This window comes from Chlorocebus sabaeus, chromosome 12 (assembly GCF_047675955.1).
Source record: "Chlorocebus sabaeus isolate Y175 chromosome 12, mChlSab1.0.hap1, whole genome shotgun sequence".
In the NCBI taxonomy this organism is placed as follows: domain Eukaryota; kingdom Metazoa; phylum Chordata; class Mammalia; order Primates; family Cercopithecidae; genus Chlorocebus; species Chlorocebus sabaeus.
In genome coordinates, this window is record NC_132915.1 from 113,827,074 (window position 1) to 113,846,059 (window position 18,986).

Genomic DNA, 18,986 nt, shown 5'->3' on the forward strand with positions numbered 1-18,986 from the left:
ACCTGCCCTGCCTGTGCTGGCACCGCTGGAGGTCAATACAGCACCATGTTTTTAAAACGCGGGTAGCAGATATCTGAGTGTTGGCTCTCATTATCTGTCCTTTTCTGAGTTTGTGCAGTATTTCACTCAAAGGAAAAGAGAAACAGGAGGTTCTGAAGAGAGGGCTCTCCCCAGCTCCACTGGCCTTCCCTGTGCTCACCTCGCCCACTGTGGGCTCCTGGTCACCCAGGCCCACGATGAGGATGCAGTCGGCCTGGCGCACGCAGCGCTGGGTCCAGGGTGTGAGCGTGCCGTCTGCCTGGTAGAGCACGATCCTGTGCGTGTCCTCCTGCTGCCCCAACCAGCTGGACAGCCGGTACTCGTGGACACTGCAGGCCGCAGAGGGAGGACCTCACTACTCCACAAGGGCCTGGCACTCTTAGTGCGTGTCCCCAGTGAAAAGAGGCAGCAGAGGCCAGCACCAGTCGCTGCCCCTTCCCCTCCCTGCCCAGCACTTCCTGCTATCTCTAGTTCACAGTGAGTCATTCAGGGCCTAGGTGGTCAAGCACAGGCTGCAGTTAAGCCCAGAGGCTGAGGCTCACTGCAGGGCAGGCGGGGGAAGGTGAGACCCCGGGCTGCCCAGGCGGGAAGCGGGGGCCGGGATCTCCTGGGAGGCCCGACAGTGCCCAGCAGGTCACCGCTGCCCAGTGTGTGTTTGGTGAGGGGCGTCATGTCATCAGCCCTCACACCCCGGTGTGCTGGACGAGGAGCTGCAGTGCAGATGCCGGACGTGACAGAGTGGGGACACCTCTCAGGGCTGCACTGGGCCGGCTGGGAGGAAGGAGTCGGGGCTGATGGCACGCACCTGTCCAGGGCAGCAGAGCCGAGCCGCCGTTTTATGTTGTCACTGGTCAGCAGCAGGGTCGGGCCTGAAAACACCACCACCAGTAATGGAGCCTGCCCAGGCCGCCCACCTCCAAGGCTGAGCAAGGCACCAACACCAAGCAAGGCAGTGAGAGTCCACTCCCCACCCCCAAGGCCTGCTCCCCTTCAGCGCAACTGCCAAGCCTTCTTCACCTGCCAGTGCGGAAGGGCCTGTGGCCTGATGCTACCTCCCCTCTGCCCTGAAGGAGGCCTCGGGCAGCCTCTCTGAGCCTCGGTCTCCTCCAGCACGAGGAGCACTGGAATCTCTGTGTCCTGCCACGTGTGTGATGGGAGATAACATAATTTCTCAAACCCAGATCATCGAGGCGCCAGACGCCAAGAGGCCAGGGTCCCCAGTGTCGAGATGCCTGTTCGTACGCATCTTCCACGTGGGCACAGCTGTCAGCGCCCTTCTCAACCAGGGGCGCCAGCATCAGCTCTGGCATCGCAGCCACCAGAGGCTTGGGGTAGAAGTTAGGATGAGGGGCTCAGCCTGAGGGGGTGCTGCTTGGCAGTGCCAGGTGGGAAAGGACCCAGAGCCTCATGTGTGGGAAGCAGAGAGGTCTAATTCTAATTACAAGCTAGAGATCGGCCAAGCGCCGTGGCTCACGCCTGTAATCCCAGCACTTTGGGAGGCGAGGCGGGCGGATCATGAGGTCAGGAGATCGAGACCATCTTGGCTAACACGGTGAAACCCCGTCTCTACTAAAACTATAAAAAATCAGCTGGGCATGGTGGCAGGTGCCTGTAGTCCCAGCTACCTGGGAGGCTGAGGCAGGAGAATGGCGTGAACCCAGGAGGCGGAGCTTGCAGTGAGTCGAGATCGCACCACTGCACTCCAGCCTGGGTAACAGAGCGAGACTCCGTCTCAAAAAAAACAAAAACAAAAACAAAAACAAAAACAGCTAGAGATCAGATCAATGTGTCCTGTGCCTTGCCTTAACTGGCAACATTTGTTTCCCGGAGGCACACAAAATAAGGGCCCCTCTGACAACTGACCTGGAATACCCCCTGGACTCAAGGCCCAGCTCTGAGCTCAAAATCCAGCCCAGTGCCGGTGGGACATGCAGCAGCCGGAACCTGCTCGCTGCTGTGGGACTGTAGCCCGGTGCAGCCTCACTGGAAGTCGGCCCGGTGGTTTATTCTACAACTAAACATACTCTGACCACAGGATCCGGCAATCACACTTCTTGGTGTTTACCCAAAGGAAGTGAAAACTTCTCTCCACGCAGAAGCACGCACACGGGTGTTTACAGCAGCTTCACTCCTAATTGCCAAACCCTGGAAGCTGCCAAGATGCCCTCCAATAGATGAACAGATAAACTGGTGCGTCCAGGCAGCGGACGATGACTCAGCACCAAAAAGAACTGAGCTCCAGGCCAGAAAAAGGCCAGGAGGAACCTGGGTGCACGTGACTGAGTGGGAGAAGGACGTCTGCAGAGGCCACACTGTGTGGTTCCATTTCTATCACTTTCCCAGAATGACGAAATTATAGAGATCGAGAACAGGTCCCTGGCTGTCAGCAGGCTGGGGTGCTGGGTGACAACGTGGCAGCCACCCACAGGGTCTCCTCCGTGACAGAGCGGCCCCACGGCCCTGAGTGGTGCAGGTCACAGAAATGGCACCCACGTCACACCGCACCGCACACACCCAGGAGGGCACGGACGGGCTGCTGGGGCCCGAGGGGTCTACAGACGGCGTAAACACCAACGTCCCAGCCTCGATGTTACCCCCTAACGCGCTGCCCGTGAGGGAGCCCCAGCGAAGGGAACGTGGGATCTCTCTTTACTATTCTACAATTTCTCCAATCCTATAATTATTTCAAAATAAAGTGGTTTTTCTGTTTGTTTGTTTTGACACGGAGTCTCGCTCTGTTGCCCAGGCTGGAGTGTAATGGCACCATCTCAGCTCACTGCAACCTCCACTTCCCGAGGTCAAGCGATTCTCCTGCCTCAGCCTCCCTCGTAGCTGGGACTACAGGCGCCCACCACCAAGCCTGGCTAATTTTTGTGTTTTTAGTGAGACGGGGTTTCAACATGTTGGCTAGGTCAGTCTCAAACTCCTGACCTCAAGTGATCCTCCCACCTCAGCCTCCCCAAGTTCTGGGATTAAGGGCGTGAGCCACCGCACCCGGCGAAAAAGTGTTTTTTAAAGGTAACTAGTTTCTATGAAGCAGTACAGCTCCACCGCACTGCTAGAAGATGTTTTTGGATGCACCTGGAATACTCTGACTGATGTCACTGGAAATGAGTACGATTTTCTGCAAATACTGGGAATGCGTGTCATGTAATGACGGTCAAGGTCATCAGACAAGGCAATCCATGCTTTATGTGTTTTAAAATTTTGTTTTGAGAGTAACTTTTATTTATTTACTTTTGAGATAGAGTCTTGCTCTGTCACCCAGGCTAGAGTGCAGTGGTGCGATCTCGGCTCACTGCAACCTCTACCTCCCAGGTTCAAGCGATTCTCCTGCCTCGGCCTCCCACGTAGCCAGGATTACAGGTGCCCGCCAACATGCCCGGCTAATTTTTATATTTCCAGTAGAGATGGGGTTTCTCCATGTTGGCCAGGCTGGTCTTGAACTCCTGACCTCAGGTGATCCACCCGCCTCGGTCTCCCAAGGTGCTGGGATTACAGGTGTGAGCCACCACGCCTGGCTGAGAATAACTTTTAAATATTAGATGTTTATAGTAGTATCTTTCTACATTATACATTTTTTGCATTTATTGTTTTGTATTACCAAATGTCTGTATCAGGAGAGAGCATTTTCACATGGTTCTGAAATACTCTTGTCACAATATATTGTTTCATAATAATTATACAACATTCATTGCATTATCATTATTGTTATTATTATTATTAGAGATGGAGTCTTACTCTGTTGCCCAGGCTGCAGTGCAATGGTGTGATCTCAGCTCACTGCAACCTCTACCTCCCAGGTTCAAGTGATTCTCCTGCCTCAGCCTCCCCAGTAGCTGGGATTACAGACGTGTACCACCACGCCCGGCTAATTTTTGTATTTCTAGTAGAGATGAGGTTTTACCATGTTGGCCAGGCTGGTCTTGAACTCCTGACCTCTGCCTCCCAAAGTGCTGGAATTACAGGCATAAGCCACTGTGCCCGGCCACATTCATTATTATTGCATTATTTTGCCAAGACAACACTGAAATTCTTAGTATAACCCTAAACCCACAGAAAACTGACTTCCTATTATCATGGTCTCTATAATCACATGGAAACTTGTAAATAAAATGTTGCAAAGATTACAGGATACCTGGATACCGCAAAATTCTGAGTTCTCAGGAAATTCAACTCCTTGTCCCTGAATCCCCAGATTTAACAGCTGCCAGGAATTTGGAAACACTACGGAACACTGACCCCACCTGGCCCCGGCCACCCACCGCTACGTCCCCTCGAAGACGGAGGGCAGCCGGCACGCCCCCTCTGCAGGCCCAGAACCCAAGGACGGCTGGAGGCCGGGAGGCCCAGGCTTACCGATGGCGCTGAGGGCGTGCTCCAGCTCCAGGGCGAAGGCGGTGAGGGGCACTTCCTCTGACACAGGCATCACTGCCACCGTGGACAGGTTGACAGCCGGGTTCCCCGAGTCCCACTTGCTGCCCGCCGTGGGGAGCCCAAGCTGGTGGCCTGTGGAGCAAACGACCCACGTCAGCTGGGACAGCCCAGACGCTCGCAGATGCCTCCAGACGCCCTGTGGCCCCCCAGGCTGCCCAGGAGCAACGCAGCAGCACCAGAGGCTACCTGGGCCTCACACTGTCCCCAGCCATGTGGCTGCCCAGGCCTCATGCCACCCCCAGCCCTCAGAGGCTACCTGGGCCTCACACTGTCCCCAGCCATGTGGCTGCCCAGGCCTCATGCCACCCCCAGGCCTCAGAGGCTACCTGGGCCTCACACCGTCCCCAGCCATGTGGCTGCCCAGGCCTCATGCCTCCTCCAGCCCTCAGAGGCTACCTGGGCCTCACACTGTCCCCAGCCATGTGGCTGCCCAGGCCTCATGCCACCCCCAGGCCTCAGAGGCTACCTGGGCCTCACACCGTCCCCAGCCATGTGGCTGCCCAGGCTTCATGCCTCCTCCAGGCCTCAGAGGCTACCTGGGCCTCATACCGTCCCCAGCCATGTGGCTGCCCAGGCCTCATGCCTCCTCCAGGCCGGAGGCTGTCTCGGTCTCAGGCCTTCCCCAGCTCTTCCTGATGAGCTGCCAGTCCACACGTGCAAGCGCCCCCAGGCCCCACACAGCAGGCCTGACGAGCACTGGTCCAGGCCCAGGACCAGGCCCAGGCAGTGGATTCATCCTGACCCACTGAAGACAGTGATTCAGGGAGCAACTGAAAGGAACATGAGGCTTGGAGTAAACTAGACAAACTCTCCAGGTGAGGCCTCATCCTCTGAACCAACCCCTCGCAGGGCTTTCCACCACTCACTCCAGGAACAGTAAACAATTCACGGGCTAGAGAGCAACAGGCGTGCTTCTCTTGTCTGTTATCTGCAAGGGACTCCAGAAACAAGAGAGCACAGCGCAGCCCCGGGAAACCTAGGTCAGGCCCTGGAGACCCCGGAGACGTCAGTGAGGAGGTCAAGGCAGACCGGGTTTTCCTCTCCCTGAGACTGGAGCCTCCAGGGCCCACCATGGGGGCACACCCAGACAGGCAGGACCCTCTTCCTGGCCCCGACGTGGGCTGAGGGGCCCCTCGGCCAGCACAACAGCAAGGACATGGACTGGGAGTCTGGGAACTTGAGGGTCCCCCGAGGGTCCCAGGCCCTCTTTACCGGAAGCCGCGTGATGAGTGGCACCTCTGCTTCCACAGAAGAGGTTGAGGGGACGGCCTCAACACTCCCAAGGCCACCGTACCACCAGTCACGCTCCTACCCACAAGGGTCTCCTGCATCCAGGTGCCATGGACACTCCTCCTCTGCAGCCCCCATGGCCCAGCCCTCCCACAGGCTGTCCCCTGGCCTATGCCTCCCGTCCCCAGTGAGGTAGCTTCCAAAATCCACCAGACATGCAGGTCCTGATTGGCCAAGGTCAGAGTAAGGGGATGCGGCGTGGTCAGGCAAGAGTCCAGGAGAGCAAACCTGGGGACACAGAACAAGTGAGGGCTTGAGGGACACTCCCTGCAGACGGCGGCTAGTGGACGCCTGCAAGCTCCCAGGATGCACACGGCGCCGTGGCAGCCCTGCGGGTAAGAGCCTGTGAACAGGGAACATGGCTCGGGGAACCAGCGCACAGCCAGCGATCGTGGCGCTCACAGGAAAACAGCTGATGACGTGCTGCTGAGCAGGGAAGCTGCAGAGTGGTTTATAACTACGATTCCATTATTACATAAATACTCCAGGCCTCCCAAACGAAAGCACCTGTACCTGTACGCAGGCAGAAACAGATAAATGATGCTGCCCATCCAACATGCCGAATGAATGTCCAAGACTCACACAGCCCCAGATCTTCCCTCAGACTCGGCCCCCACCTCCGGCCCCAGGCTCCCACCCGACCCACCAACGCTCAGTCCCTGCCCTCAGTCCGTCTCATCACCGGGAGCACTGGGCCTCCACCGCACAGCCTTGGGGTGGCTTCAGCCGCCTTCTGAAAGGAGGCTCTGTGCACAGTGGCCAGAGCTGACCTTCAATGCCCAAGTCCACCAGGAGCCTTTTTTGCTCAAAGCTCCCAGTGCCCCTCCCCACTCAGAACAAGCCAAAGTCTGCAGCCTCTGCCCATCTGCGGTCCCCGAGAGCTGCTGGTGACCCCCACACCACACAGCTCTATGCCCATCTGCGGTCCCCGAGAGCTGCTGGTGACCCCCACACCACAGAGCTCTATGCCTGGCCCCAAGGGTCCTGACCTCTTCAGGGAGGGCTGCCCCACCACCTGCGTGCCCCTGCCTCTCCCCACCCTCTTCTGAGCAATCTCTCTTGCCTTCTTGGTCTAATTTCGTCCCTGACCTAACTCGACTGCAGCTCTGGGAGAGGGATCTTTCCTGACTGGCCTCCTGAGCATGGTGCCAGCTTCCGACGGGCCCAGTGCCCCCAGCAGGTAAGCCAAGGATGGAGGGTTGGGTGCTGCGCAACGGCTGCCAAGGGCTCAGTGTCCTGTGCCCATCTCTGCCTGGAGGCTGCACAGCCCAGCTGCATCCCCAGCTGCTCACAGACCGCACCCCGCTCTGCCAAGGGCTGTGACGTGCAGCGCTGGAGACGTGCAGAGGCATCTACACGGGGCCCTGGTCGGGATAAGCGCTTGGAGCTGAGCGGCCCAAAGTGCAGGCCTGGAGGGCAGCGCTGGCCGTGTGTCGCCGTGGGGCTCATGGACCCCTGGAGGGGACCCTAGCCCTGGAGTAAATACCCAACCAGCAGCACCAGTAAAGGACTCTGCCCTCGGCCTGACGCGTGCAGCTGTCTGTGCAGGAAAAGAACCAGGCGCTGGCACCTAGCACCACCTGAGCAGCTGTAAGAGGGAGGCGCCACGTCTTCATCTCCTGCCTGGGGGCTCGTAGGTCTTTGTGCAGCCTGCACAGCCTTTGTGATAAAACTCGACAGCGACAGACAAGAAAATGAAGCAAAATAAACCCTCCACACATGTTCCTCCTGGCAGCCTCTGCTCCTCTGGGGAACCAACCACACCGGCACGGAACCCACTGTGCCGGCCACAGAGCCTCCAGTTCTCACCACCCCCAGCTGGCTCCCTGAGAGGCCGTCCCATCCAGCCTCCACCTGCCTGTCAGTGGGGTCTCAGGAGCCCGGGCACCACCACGACCCAGCACGCCCCGCGAGGCGTCCCCAGCATCACCTTCACCACATGTCCCTCCCCGCAGCTGAGCCTCAGCCACACAGGAGGAGCGGGGGACTCGGGCCAGACGATGCTTCTCCGCCTCTAGGCGCTAAGTGGAAGGCATGTGGCTTCTATAATCAGGAGGAAATAACTCCCAGATAGCAAACAAACAATACACACACACGCCGGAGTGCTGCTGAGCAGAGAAGGACGGGGAACCGCCTCCTCGTCCCGAGATTCGGCCTCAACATTGCTCTCGCAGTCTGATGTGGACTTACTGTTCCTGCAGCTTTTCCTTGGGGATCCCCTTCCTCTCGCCTCTCCACGGACTGAGGTGTCACAGTCCTCATTTCAGGCAGAATAGGGGAGGCCACTGCTAGTTCCACATGGCCTTGGCCTTGGGAAAAGGCACCGGTAAGGTTCTGGCTCTGGGCCAGAAGGGAGGTGGCGCAGACACAGGCCACCTGACTGTCGCCAGTCACGATCAGAGAGGGACACAGCTCGAGGCAGCTCTCACAAGACTCCAAAGGATGGAGAGGAAGGCAGGCTGGCCGGGGACCCTGGACTCATGAAAGAACCACCTGACTCAGGCCAAGAAAGAAGCAGAGTCCGCTTCCCAGCCACATGGCTGCCACAGACGGAGGGGTCTGTCACTCCCTCCCCATGGGAGCTGCCTCCAGCGACACTGACTGGCACCAAGCAAGCACCAGCACACGCCCCTCCCAACTATGCACCCCTTTACCAGCAAGCATCTCCCAACTGTCCACCGCCCATACAGGAAACATCTTCACCAACTGTCCACCCCCTGACCAGCAGACATCCCCCCAAATTGTTACTCACTGACCAGCAAACATCCCCACAAACTGTCTACCCCGACCAGCAAACATCCCTCGCAACTGTCCACCCCCTGACCAGTAAACATCCCTCCCAACTGTCCACCCCCTGACCAGTGAACATCCCTCCCAACTGTCCACCCCCTGACCAGTGAACATCCTTCCCAACTGTCCACCCCCCGCCCAGTGAACATCCCTCCCAACTGTCCACCCCCTGACCAGTGAACATCCTTCCCAACTGTCCACCCCGACCAGCAAACATCCCCCTCAACTGTCTACTCACTGACCAGCAAACATCCCCCTCAACTGTCTACTCACTGACCAGCAAACATCCCCCGCAACTGTCCACCCCCTGACCAGCAGACATCCCTCCCAACTGTCCACCCCAAACAGCAGACATCCTTCCCAACTGTCCACCCCCTGACCAGCAGACATCGCTCCCAACTGTTCACCCCCTGACCAGCAGACATCGCTCCCAACTGTCCACCCCCTGACCAGCAGACATCGCTCCCGACTGTCCACCTCCTGCAGAGAAAGCAGAGGAGGCCCCACCCCCTGCCAACTAGAGGCAGGAGACCAAGAAAGCCTCCGAATCTGCTCATGAAGACCCAGCCTGTGCCAGAGTCAGGTGTGCGGCTCTGAGAGCTGAAGACGGCACAGAATGCAGCCTTCACACTGGGCCTGGGCAGCACCCAGTAGGCACACCAGGGTCAGTTCACATTCAAACCACACTCCACAAATGTCGGCCAAGACATGCCCTGTGAATACAAGCACACCGACAGCGAAATTGAAGACTTAAATGGGAACCAGAGTCTCATAGTCTAACACGCAAAACATCAGGACTCAAAATCCACAGTGACCAGGATGGGTCCACAGTGACCAGGTCATATCCACAGTGACCAGGATGGGTCCACAGTGACCAGGGTGCCCAGGATGGGTCCACAGTGACCAGGTCATATCCACGGTGACCAGGACAGGTCCACAGTGACCAGGGTGCCCAGAACGGGTCCACAGTGACCAGGGTGACCAGGACGGGTCCACAGTGACCAGTCCACATCCACAGTGGCCAGGACGGGTCCACAGTGACCAGGGTGCCCAGGAGGGGTCCACAGTGACCAGGGTGCCCAGGACGGGTCCACAGTGACCAGGCCACATCCACGGTAACCGAGACACCAAGAGCAAGGAGACTCTGAACCAGAGCAGCAGAAACAGTCCACAGATAAAAGCAACCACATGTCACAGATGGAATTATTTCTCCAGGACAATAAAGCCGTTATTACCAGCTAGGACCAGCAATCCTGAACACTCCTGAAACAAAGACAAAGAGAGAACGTCCTAGTAGCGAAACGAGGCCTACAGAAGAACCAAAACACAATGACAGAAAAATTTTTTAAAACTCTGATAGGCCTCAAAGCAGAATCGAGATGACAAAAAGCCAAAGATCCTGAAGATAGATCAAAAGAAACAATTCCATCTTAACATCAGAGAGAGAAAAAGATTTAAAACACGAACAGTGCCCCGGAGACCTTGAGGACAATAACGCGAGGTCTAACACTTGCGTCACTTTATTTCCAGAACAGGTGGAGGCGTCCACAGGTGAAAGAATCGTTTGAAGACATACAGACTGAACGCTTCCAAAATGTGTTAAAAGCTATAAACCTATGGGTCCAAGACGAAGAAACCCCAAACAGGACAGATCCAAAGTATTCATGCTCAGACACTTCCAAACCACATTTCTGAAAACTAAAGACAGAGAAAAACATCTTTGTGTGTGTGTGTGTTTTGAGGCAGGGTCTTGCTCTGTTGCCCAGGCTGGACTGTGGCTCACTGTAACCTGGAACTCTGAGGCCCAAATGATCCTCCCACCTCAACCCCCTGAGTAGCTGGGACGATAGGTGTGTGCTAACATGCCTGGATCATTTTTCAAATTTTATTCATAGAGACAGGGTCTCACTATGTTGCCCAAGTTGGTCTTGAACTCCTGGGCTCAAATAATCCTCCTGTCTCAGCCTCCCAAAGTGCTAGGATGAGGTGTGAGCCACTGTGCCTGGTCAAAAAAGTTTTGAACACAGCTAGAGAAAAATGATGCGTTACCTACTGGAGAACATCTGAATACCTGGATCTTTCATTAGAAGCAACAGGCCGGCCAGGCGCGGTGGCTCACGCCTTTAATCCCAGCACTTTGGGAGGCCAAGGTGGGCAGATCACGAGGTCAGGAGATCGGGACCATCCTGGCTAACACGCTGAAACCCTGTCTCTACTAAAAATACAAAAAAATTAGCCAGGTGTGGTGGCAGGCACCTGTAGTCCCTGCTACTCGGGAGGCTGAGGCAGGAGAATCGCTTGAACCTGGGAGGCAGAGCTTGCAGTGAACCCAGATTGCGCCACTGCACTCCAGCCTGGGCGACAAAGCGAGACTCCACCTCAAAAAAAAAAAAAAGAAAAAGAAAAGAAGCAACAGAGATCATGAGGAAGTGGCACAAAATTTTTAAAGTGCTGAAATACTTTGTATCTCTGCCAAACCAGAATTAATACATCCAGCAAAAGCACCCTTCAGGATGAGGGCAATGCGGAGACATTCTCAGATTCTCTGATGAGGGAAAGCAAGCTGATCTGTGGCCATCAGACCTTCTCTGAAAGAACCGCTAACCACGATTCTGCAACAGCAGAGACGAGCATAGAAGGAAACCTGAGACGCTGCAAATAAGAGGAGGAGGACAGTGACACTGGGTGAGCATCACGGACTATTCTCCTCCCTAAGTTTTAAAGAAGAGGAGGAGGACGGTGACTCTGGGTGAGCATCACGGACTATTCTCCTCCCTTAGTTTTAAGAGGAGGAGGAGGACGGTGACACTGGGTGAGCATCACGAACTATTCTCCTCCCAAGTTTTAAAGAAGAAGAGGAGGAGGACAGTGACTCTGGGTGAGCATCATGGACTGTTCTCCCAAGTTTCAAAAGTTACGTTTGATGGCTGAAAGTGAAAGTTGTAGCCCTGTGTTTTTGGGGGGTGGGGTTCAGTGCACATGGAGGTAATAGTTAAGACAACCACATTATAAATGGGGAAGGATGAAGTGACTGAACAATGGTGACTTCTCCATGTCCCACTGAAAGTGACGGGATGCAGCTGTCAGTAGACAAGGAGAAGCTAGGTATGGACACTGCAATTGCTAGAGTGACCACTGAAAATACCATATGAAGAGACTTCATGGAAACCACAGGTGAAAATTATAATGGAATACTCAAAAAAGCTCAAGTAACCTAAAAGAAGACAGAAAAGCTGGGCGCAGAGGCTCACAGCTGTGGTCTCAGTGACTCAGGAGGCTGAGGGGGGAGGATCACTCGAGCCCAGGAGTTACAGGCTGCAGGGAGCTATGACTGTACTGTGACTAGCCACTGCACTCCAACCTAGACAAAAGAGACCCCATCTCTAAAATAAAAAGAAAAGAGAAAATACAGTAGTGTTTAACAACAGTGGGGGATGTGAGAACAGAAAAAACAATAAAATGGAAGACGTAAACCCCAACAAAATAATTACACTACGTATCTACGGTATAAACACACAAAAGATAAAGATTGTCAGAAGGGATGAAAAATACATGATCCAACCAGACACCTTCTACAAGAAACTCACTTAAAATTCATGGTGTAGGTGAGCGGAGAGTGAAGAGTCACATTACGTGTTAAACAGTGTCCCCCAAAATTCATGGCCACCCAGAATAGCAAAATGTGACCTTATTTGGAAACGGTTTTGCAGAGGGACTCAGATGAAGATGGGGTCACCCTAGAGTGGGGCTCATACTTCGCTGCCTCTGTCTGGCCCTCTGTGCATCCATCTGCTTCTTGGACAGATGTTCAATGCTGTGCACACGTCACTGTGTGAACACAGGCACAGGTTCCTGCTCCCAGTCAGCTCACACACCGGGACCAGAGGCAGGTGACAGGTCATGCAATGTATCGGGGTGACAAGCACAGAGGAGAAAAAGGAAGTGGAAAGGGAGCTGCGAGTGCTGGGCGGATGGGGAGACCGGGGAGGCCGGGGAGGCTGTGGTGTGATGGAGATGCAGGACACGCGGCAGTAGCCAGGCTCTCCTGAGGGCTCCAGGCAGAGAAAAGCAGGCACAGAGGTGGGAGGCAGGAGAGAGGAGCTCCCAGAACGGCAAGGGGGTCTGGGGTCAAATGCTGTCCGCCAAAGATAAATGGTCAGAGTCCTCAAGAACGTGGGACCCGGTGAGAGAGGACGGCCTGAGAGCTAACAGTGGCTCCGGAAAAAGCACACCTCAGAACTAGGAAAGGATGAATACGCTGGAGCAGGAAAAACTAAATTCCCAACGCCCTAGAACAGTCTCTCGCTTTCCATGCTTAGCACAGGAGAAAGCACTCTCTGCTCCGCGGGGCACTGACTGAGCTCTGTTCCACCAATATCGTTTCCGGAGGTTTCACCCTGTTTCCTTTTTCCAATCAGCGGACGAAAATAGGAGGCGGATATATCACATTTCATCTTTTCACTTATAGCAGAGCTTTCCTCCAATGCTGCCCACATTGAGACACAGTTTGACAAAATTACTGGGCTCGGGTGGGTGGGGCTCTGAGGTGGGTGAGGCCGTGTGTGGGTGGGGCTCCAGGGGGAGGGTGGGACCATGGGTGGGTGAGACTCCAGCACAGGGCAGAGCCATGGGCTGGTGGGTGGGGCCCCACGATAGGGCAGGGCCATGGACTGGGTGGGTGGGGCTCCAGGATCGGGTGGGGCCATGCACTGGCTAGGCGGGGCTCCAGGACAGAACAGGGCAGGGCTATGGGCGGGGTGGGCAGGGCTCCAGGGCAGGGCAGGGCTATGGGCTGGGTGGGCAGGGCTATGGGCTGGGTGGGCGGGGCTCCAGGACAGGGCAGGGCAGGGCTATGGGCTGGGTGGGCGGGGCTCCAGGACAGGACAGGGCAGGGCTATGGGCTGGGTGGGCGGGGCTCCAGGACAGGACAGGGCAGGGCTATGGGCAGGGTGGGCAGGGCTATGGGCGGGGTGGGCGGGGCTCCAGGACAGGACAGGGCAGAGCCATGGGCTGGGTGGGTGGGGCCCCACGATAGGGCAGGGCCATGGGCTAGGTGGGCAGGGCTCCAGGGGGAAGGGGACCATGGGTGAGTGAGACTCCAGCACAGGGCAGGGACATGGGCTGGGTGGGCGGGGCTCCAGGACTGGTGGGGGCTCCCAGGAGGCTCTGGGTTGGGGGAGGTGACCCACCTGTCACAGGTCCCTGCTGGAGGCTGCCTAGGATCTTCTCACCCAAGAGATGAATCAGCCGAGTCACCACCTGCAGGCAGACACACATTTTAAACCGAGAAACGCTGGGAACCAAAGACAGGGATGCTCAACAACAGCGAGACTCAGCAAATGGTGCTGGATCTGCTTTTCAAAACCTCCATGAACTGAGTTGCACGGGCCATGGCTGTCCAGGCCTAGGAGCCTTTACGATGCCCAGGAAAGCCGTGTGGTGCCTTCCCAGTTGCCAGGCCAGCAGGTACAAGGGGTATGTCCCCTGTGACCGTGAGCCCAGGCCAGCCTCACTTTCACTTCCGGGCAGGCAGACAACTCCAGGGGAAGCCACCCACCCTGAAGGCAGGACAAGCGCAGGACAAGGGCAGGCTTCTCTGGAACTGAGGGCTCATTGTGGCCACTGCTCCTGGGTGCCAACCCCGCTTCAGGGCACGGTTGGGGACATTCGTCCCGACTGGACCAAACGGTCCCCACACCAGGGGTCACTGGCTTCCAGGGACCCTGCCCAGGGGCTGACTATACAGCAAAGCTGGCCCCACAACAGTGGACTCACTGGCTCCACCCATACTGTCCCCCAGAAGCTGCTGGTTGGATGGAGCCCTGCAGTGGCCTCTAAAGGGTGGGCCAGGGCTCCTGCTCCAAGGAGCTCATGAAGACAAGGCCCGCCCTGCAGGCCAGGACAAAGCAGATGGAGGAGTGGCCTGGCTCCCTGCTGCTCCCAGCAACTGTGGCTGCTGCCCCAGAGCCTGCCGGCCCTGTGAGCTGCACTCACACGCTCCGCCAGGCTCTCCTGGTCCATAAATGGGCAACTGCAGCAAGAGCTAGGACCCAGGAGCTGCAGGCGGGAGAACCAGGGCCCAGGAGCTGCGGGCAGGAGAACCAGGGCCCAGGAACTGTGGGTGGGAGAACCAGGGCCCAGGAACTGTGGGTGGGAGAAGCGCTACCTGAGGGGAGGCGGTGGAGGGAGGACAGTGATGGCCTCCCAGGGTGAGCCCCAGGGACGGTGAGAGGCACTGGCCATAGAAGGCCCTGCAACATGCTAGGGTCCACACCTGCACCCCCTTTCCATTTGCTCTAGAATGAAGAACTTCTTGGGATCTGTGTGCTGGCTGCTGACGAATAGCCGCAGACCTGCCCTTCAGGCCCCTCAGCTGGTCCTTCCTGGGCGCTCTCCTCACCGCTGACCTGCACTTGCAAGCAGCCTGCCCTGTCCTCCTCCAGATCTCAGAGCCAAAGTCACTTCCCTTTCCTCTGCCGCACCCACGTCACTCACAAGTAGAGAGCACCAAGAAGGCAGCTGTGCAACTGTCCTGGGAAGCAGCCCAGGCACCTCTCCAGTTTTCCTACCCACCGTTCCTGGCCCCCACCCAGCTGGGCTCTGATCTTCACCTCCTTCAGACTGCCCCTCCAGGTTGTTTTCCATCCACGTGTACGTGGACCGAATGATCACCACAACTCAGGGCACAGCTTGGGACATGGCCTGTGCCACCCTCACCCGCACCACCCTCACCCACGCCTTTACCAGCTCCACACCCTTACCTGTGCCTTGCCCTCACGTGCTGGGCGCCCTCACTTGTGCCGCCTTCACCAGCTCCACCCCCTCACCTGCTCTGCACCCTCACTTGCTCCATGCCCTCACCTGTGCTCTGCCCTCATCCGCACCCTCATCCGCTCTGGCCTCACCCACTCTGCCCTCACCCACTCCGCTCTCACCTGTTCCGTGCCCTCATCCGCTACCTGCGCCATCCTCACCTGTGGGTACCTGCGCTTGATGGACGTGAGGGCTCCTGCTGGCAGCTTGGCCAGTTCTGAGTCCCGAACGGCATGCACCGTGGTCGCCCGGGCCTGGTGGGTCAGTGTCTCCACCTGAGGAGAGGAGCCGGCTGCTGGGGCTGCGGGCTTGGGAGGGCCGAGCCAGCTGGGCCTGTCCCTGACAGCCTCTGGTGGCTGCTGGAGCCACACATGGCCCTGGCATGCACAAAGCAAGGGAGGAGCCCAAGGCTCCCGCACACCCTCCACACCGCAAGGCGGAGGCAGCCAGTGAGTGCTGGCATGTGGTGTGTTGTCAGAACCACTGGAACATGCCAGAAGCCAAAGGTGCTCCCCGCAACCCAGGCAAGTCACAGACACAGGCATCAGACACCACAGGCTAGAACAAGGGCAGTCTCAGCTCTTCCGAAGAAATAAATGCCTTTGGAGAACAGTCTTTTATTTATTTATTTTTTTGAGACGGAGTCTCATCGCTCTGTTACCCAGGCTGGAGTGCCGTGGCACGATCTCGGCTCACTGCAAGCTCCTCCTCCTGGGTTCACACCATTCTCCTGCCTCAGCTTCCTGAGTAGCTGGGACCACAGGCGCCCACCACTACGCCTGACTATTTTTTTTGTATTTTTAGTACAGACAGGGTTTCACCATGTTAGCCAGGATGGTCTCGATCCCCTGACCTCGTGATCTGCCCGCCTAGGCCTCCCACAGTGCTGGGATTACAGGTGTGAGCCACTGTGCCCGGCCTGGGAAAAACCTCTTTTTAAGATGTGTCCCTCAGAACCTGCGGGAGCCCGGCCATCTGACACTGAGGCCTCCCTGCCGGCATCCGGCCAGGTGTATGAGCCTTCACCCGGTGGACAGATGAAGACCAGCCTGCCCAAAATGGTGAAACCCTGTCTCTATTAAAAATACAAAAAATTAGCTGGGTGTGGTGGCAGGCGCCTGTAATCCCAGCTACTTGGGAGGCTGAGGCAGAGAATTGCTTGAACCCAGGAGGCGGAGTTTGCAGTGCACAAGACCGTGCCACTGCACTACAGTCTGGGTGATAGAGTGAGACTCTGTCTAAAAAAAAAAAAAAAACTTAACATAGGCTAGGAGTGGTGGCTCACGCCTGTAATCCTAATACTTTGGGAGGCTGAAGTGGGTGAATCACTTGAGGTCGGGAGTTCAAGACCAGCCTGATCAACATGGAGAAACCCCGTCTCTACTGAAAACACAAAATTAGCCTGGCGTGGTGGCGGGCGCCTTTAATCCCAGCTACTCGGGAGGCTGAGGCAGGAGAATCGCTTGAACTCAAGAGGCGGAGGTTGTGGTGAGCCGAAATCATGCCATTGTACTCCAGCCTGAGCAACAAGAGTGAAATTGCGTCTCAAACAACAAAACAAAGAAATAAAAAAAAACTTAACACAAATCGGCAGAAGCCCCAGGCCGTGGCACCTTGGAGCTGGGCAGCCCCGACTCGCTCAGGATGCAGGGGCCTGCCGTGCTGGATGGCCCCAGGAGGCCCAGACTGGCTGTAGCTGCTACCATACCTCAAGAGACACCCGGAGGCAAGTGGGCCAGTGCGCCCGGATGCCAGGATAGGTACCGGGAGCCCCCAGCAGAGGCAGAGCCTGGGACTCACAGCAAAGCAGCCACAGGGCATCACTCCTGCCGTCCACTCCTAGGGCTTTTGCTCCCCTGAGTAACTGGCCAGGCCACACCCAGGCCAGAACCCAGGATGCCCTGGGAGGGATGGAGAGGTCAGGGAGGCAGGAGCAGGGCCCAGCACCTACCACACCGACAAGGTCTCCTCGGCCGTACTCCCCGGCCAGGCGCTTCTTCCCGTCGTCCTTCCGGATCACAGAGCGCAGCCGGCCGCTGAGCATGATGTACGTGCAGTCAGACTTGTCTCCCTGCCTGCAGGAGACACAGAGGCCCTGCAGCCCTGAACCCCCAGCCCCTGCCTGCGGGAGACACAGAGGCCCTGCAGCCCTGGACCCCCAGCCCCTGCCTGCGGGAGACACAGAGGCCCTGCAGCCCTGGACCCCCGGGCTCTGCCTGCGGGAGACACAGAGGCCCTGCAGCCCTGGACCCCCGGGCTCTGCCTGCGGGAGACACAGAGGCCCTGCAGCCCTGGACCCCCAGCCTCAGCCCCCAAACCCAGCTTCCCAACAGCAGACAGACTCAGGATGGAGAAACAGAAAACGCAGGCTTCTCACTGTCTTATTTTTGTTTTGGAAAACCTACTTTTTATTTTAAAATATTTATGTTAATAGGCATGGGTTGTTTTAAATGAATAAATATCCTCAAATTTTCTTGGTTTTAACTATTATTATTATTTTTTGAGACGGAGTCTCGCTTTGTTGCCCAGGCTGAAGTGCAATGGCATGATCTTTGTTCACTGAAGCCTCCACCTCCCAGGATCATGCGATTCTCCTGCCTCAGCCTCCCGAGGAGCTGGGATTATAGGCACGTGCCACCACGCCCAGCTAATTTTGTATTTTTAATAGAGACAGGGTTTCACCCATGTTGGCAAGGCTGGTCTCGAACTCCTGACCTTGTGATCCACCTGCCTCGGCCTCCCAAAGTGCTGGATGACAGGTGTGAGCGACCGCACCTGGCCAGTGGGGTGCTTTTAAAGGGATGGTGTGCGCTTGAATATACTGACACAGACATGCTCGTGGAACATTGGCTGTGTCCAAGCGTGTGTGGCTGTCACGAAATCCAGGAGGCCATGAAGCGTGTTGCCGAGCTAAGCTGGGGTGGGGCTGGGGAAATCCAGCCTTCCGTGTGTGGTTTCCATAGTAACTTCCGTGTGTGGTTTCCATGGTTACTGTGCTTTGCCCACCCCCGAATCCTGCATGCCAGGGCAGCGTGGACACCGAGTGTGTGACACCCACAGCCTCACCTGTATATAGCTCGCCCGGCCTCCACCTCCACCCAGTCCAGGGCAAAGTCGATTTGCCGCACGAAGGACGACATCCTCTTCACCACGGTGTGCGCAACGCCCAGGACGACGGTCGGCTGCTTCCGCATGATTCTGCCGGGCAGCCCAGAGTCACTCCCACCCATCCCTCCAGCCCTACCCTTCACCCAGGGCCACAGGGCTCAGGAGTGGATGGGACCCACCACCCCCACCCCACACTGAGGGCAGAGACCACTGGTGGGGGCTGGGATGGGGCATGCCCTGGTCAGCTGCCTGCCCCAGGGCACAGCACTGCCCACCATGTGCCTGGTGGCCAGCAGCTGTTAAGGAGCCCAGAGAGTCCCCTCCTGGCACACCCGTGAGTGCCCCTTGGGGACGGGCCCTGTGTCAGGCTGCGGTCCTGGCAGGGGACTGCACATGCCGTCAGGAGGTGCATAATGAACACTTGGGCCACGACTGTGGCTGGCAGTGAGTGCCATGAAGGGCAAAGGCAGAGGCTGAGAGACCACATGGGGCCTCGAGAGCACAGGGAC

General features: G+C 57.0%; 1 protein-coding gene across 4 annotated transcripts in view; it reads right to left on the reverse strand.

The window, feature by feature from the left end:
- PNPLA7 (patatin like domain 7, lysophospholipase) overlaps window positions 1-18,986 on the reverse strand; it is a 79,918-nt gene that overhangs the window by 21,287 nt on the left and 39,645 nt on the right. For all 4 annotated transcript variants that reach the window (XM_073022133.1, XM_073022131.1, XM_073022134.1 and 1 more), the window contains 7 exons: window positions 18,436-18,567; window positions 17,321-17,444; window positions 15,531-15,644; window positions 13,746-13,815; window positions 4,399-4,548; window positions 845-908; window positions 200-368 (listed from right to left, as the gene is read on the reverse strand). In XM_073022133.1, coding sequence (XP_072878234.1) covers window positions 200-368; window positions 845-908; window positions 4,399-4,548; window positions 13,746-13,815; window positions 15,531-15,644; window positions 17,321-17,444; window positions 18,436-18,567 — 823 coding nt within the window. The remainder of the gene's footprint in view (window positions 1-199; window positions 369-844; window positions 909-4,398; window positions 4,549-13,745; window positions 13,816-15,530; window positions 15,645-17,320; window positions 17,445-18,435; window positions 18,568-18,986) is intronic.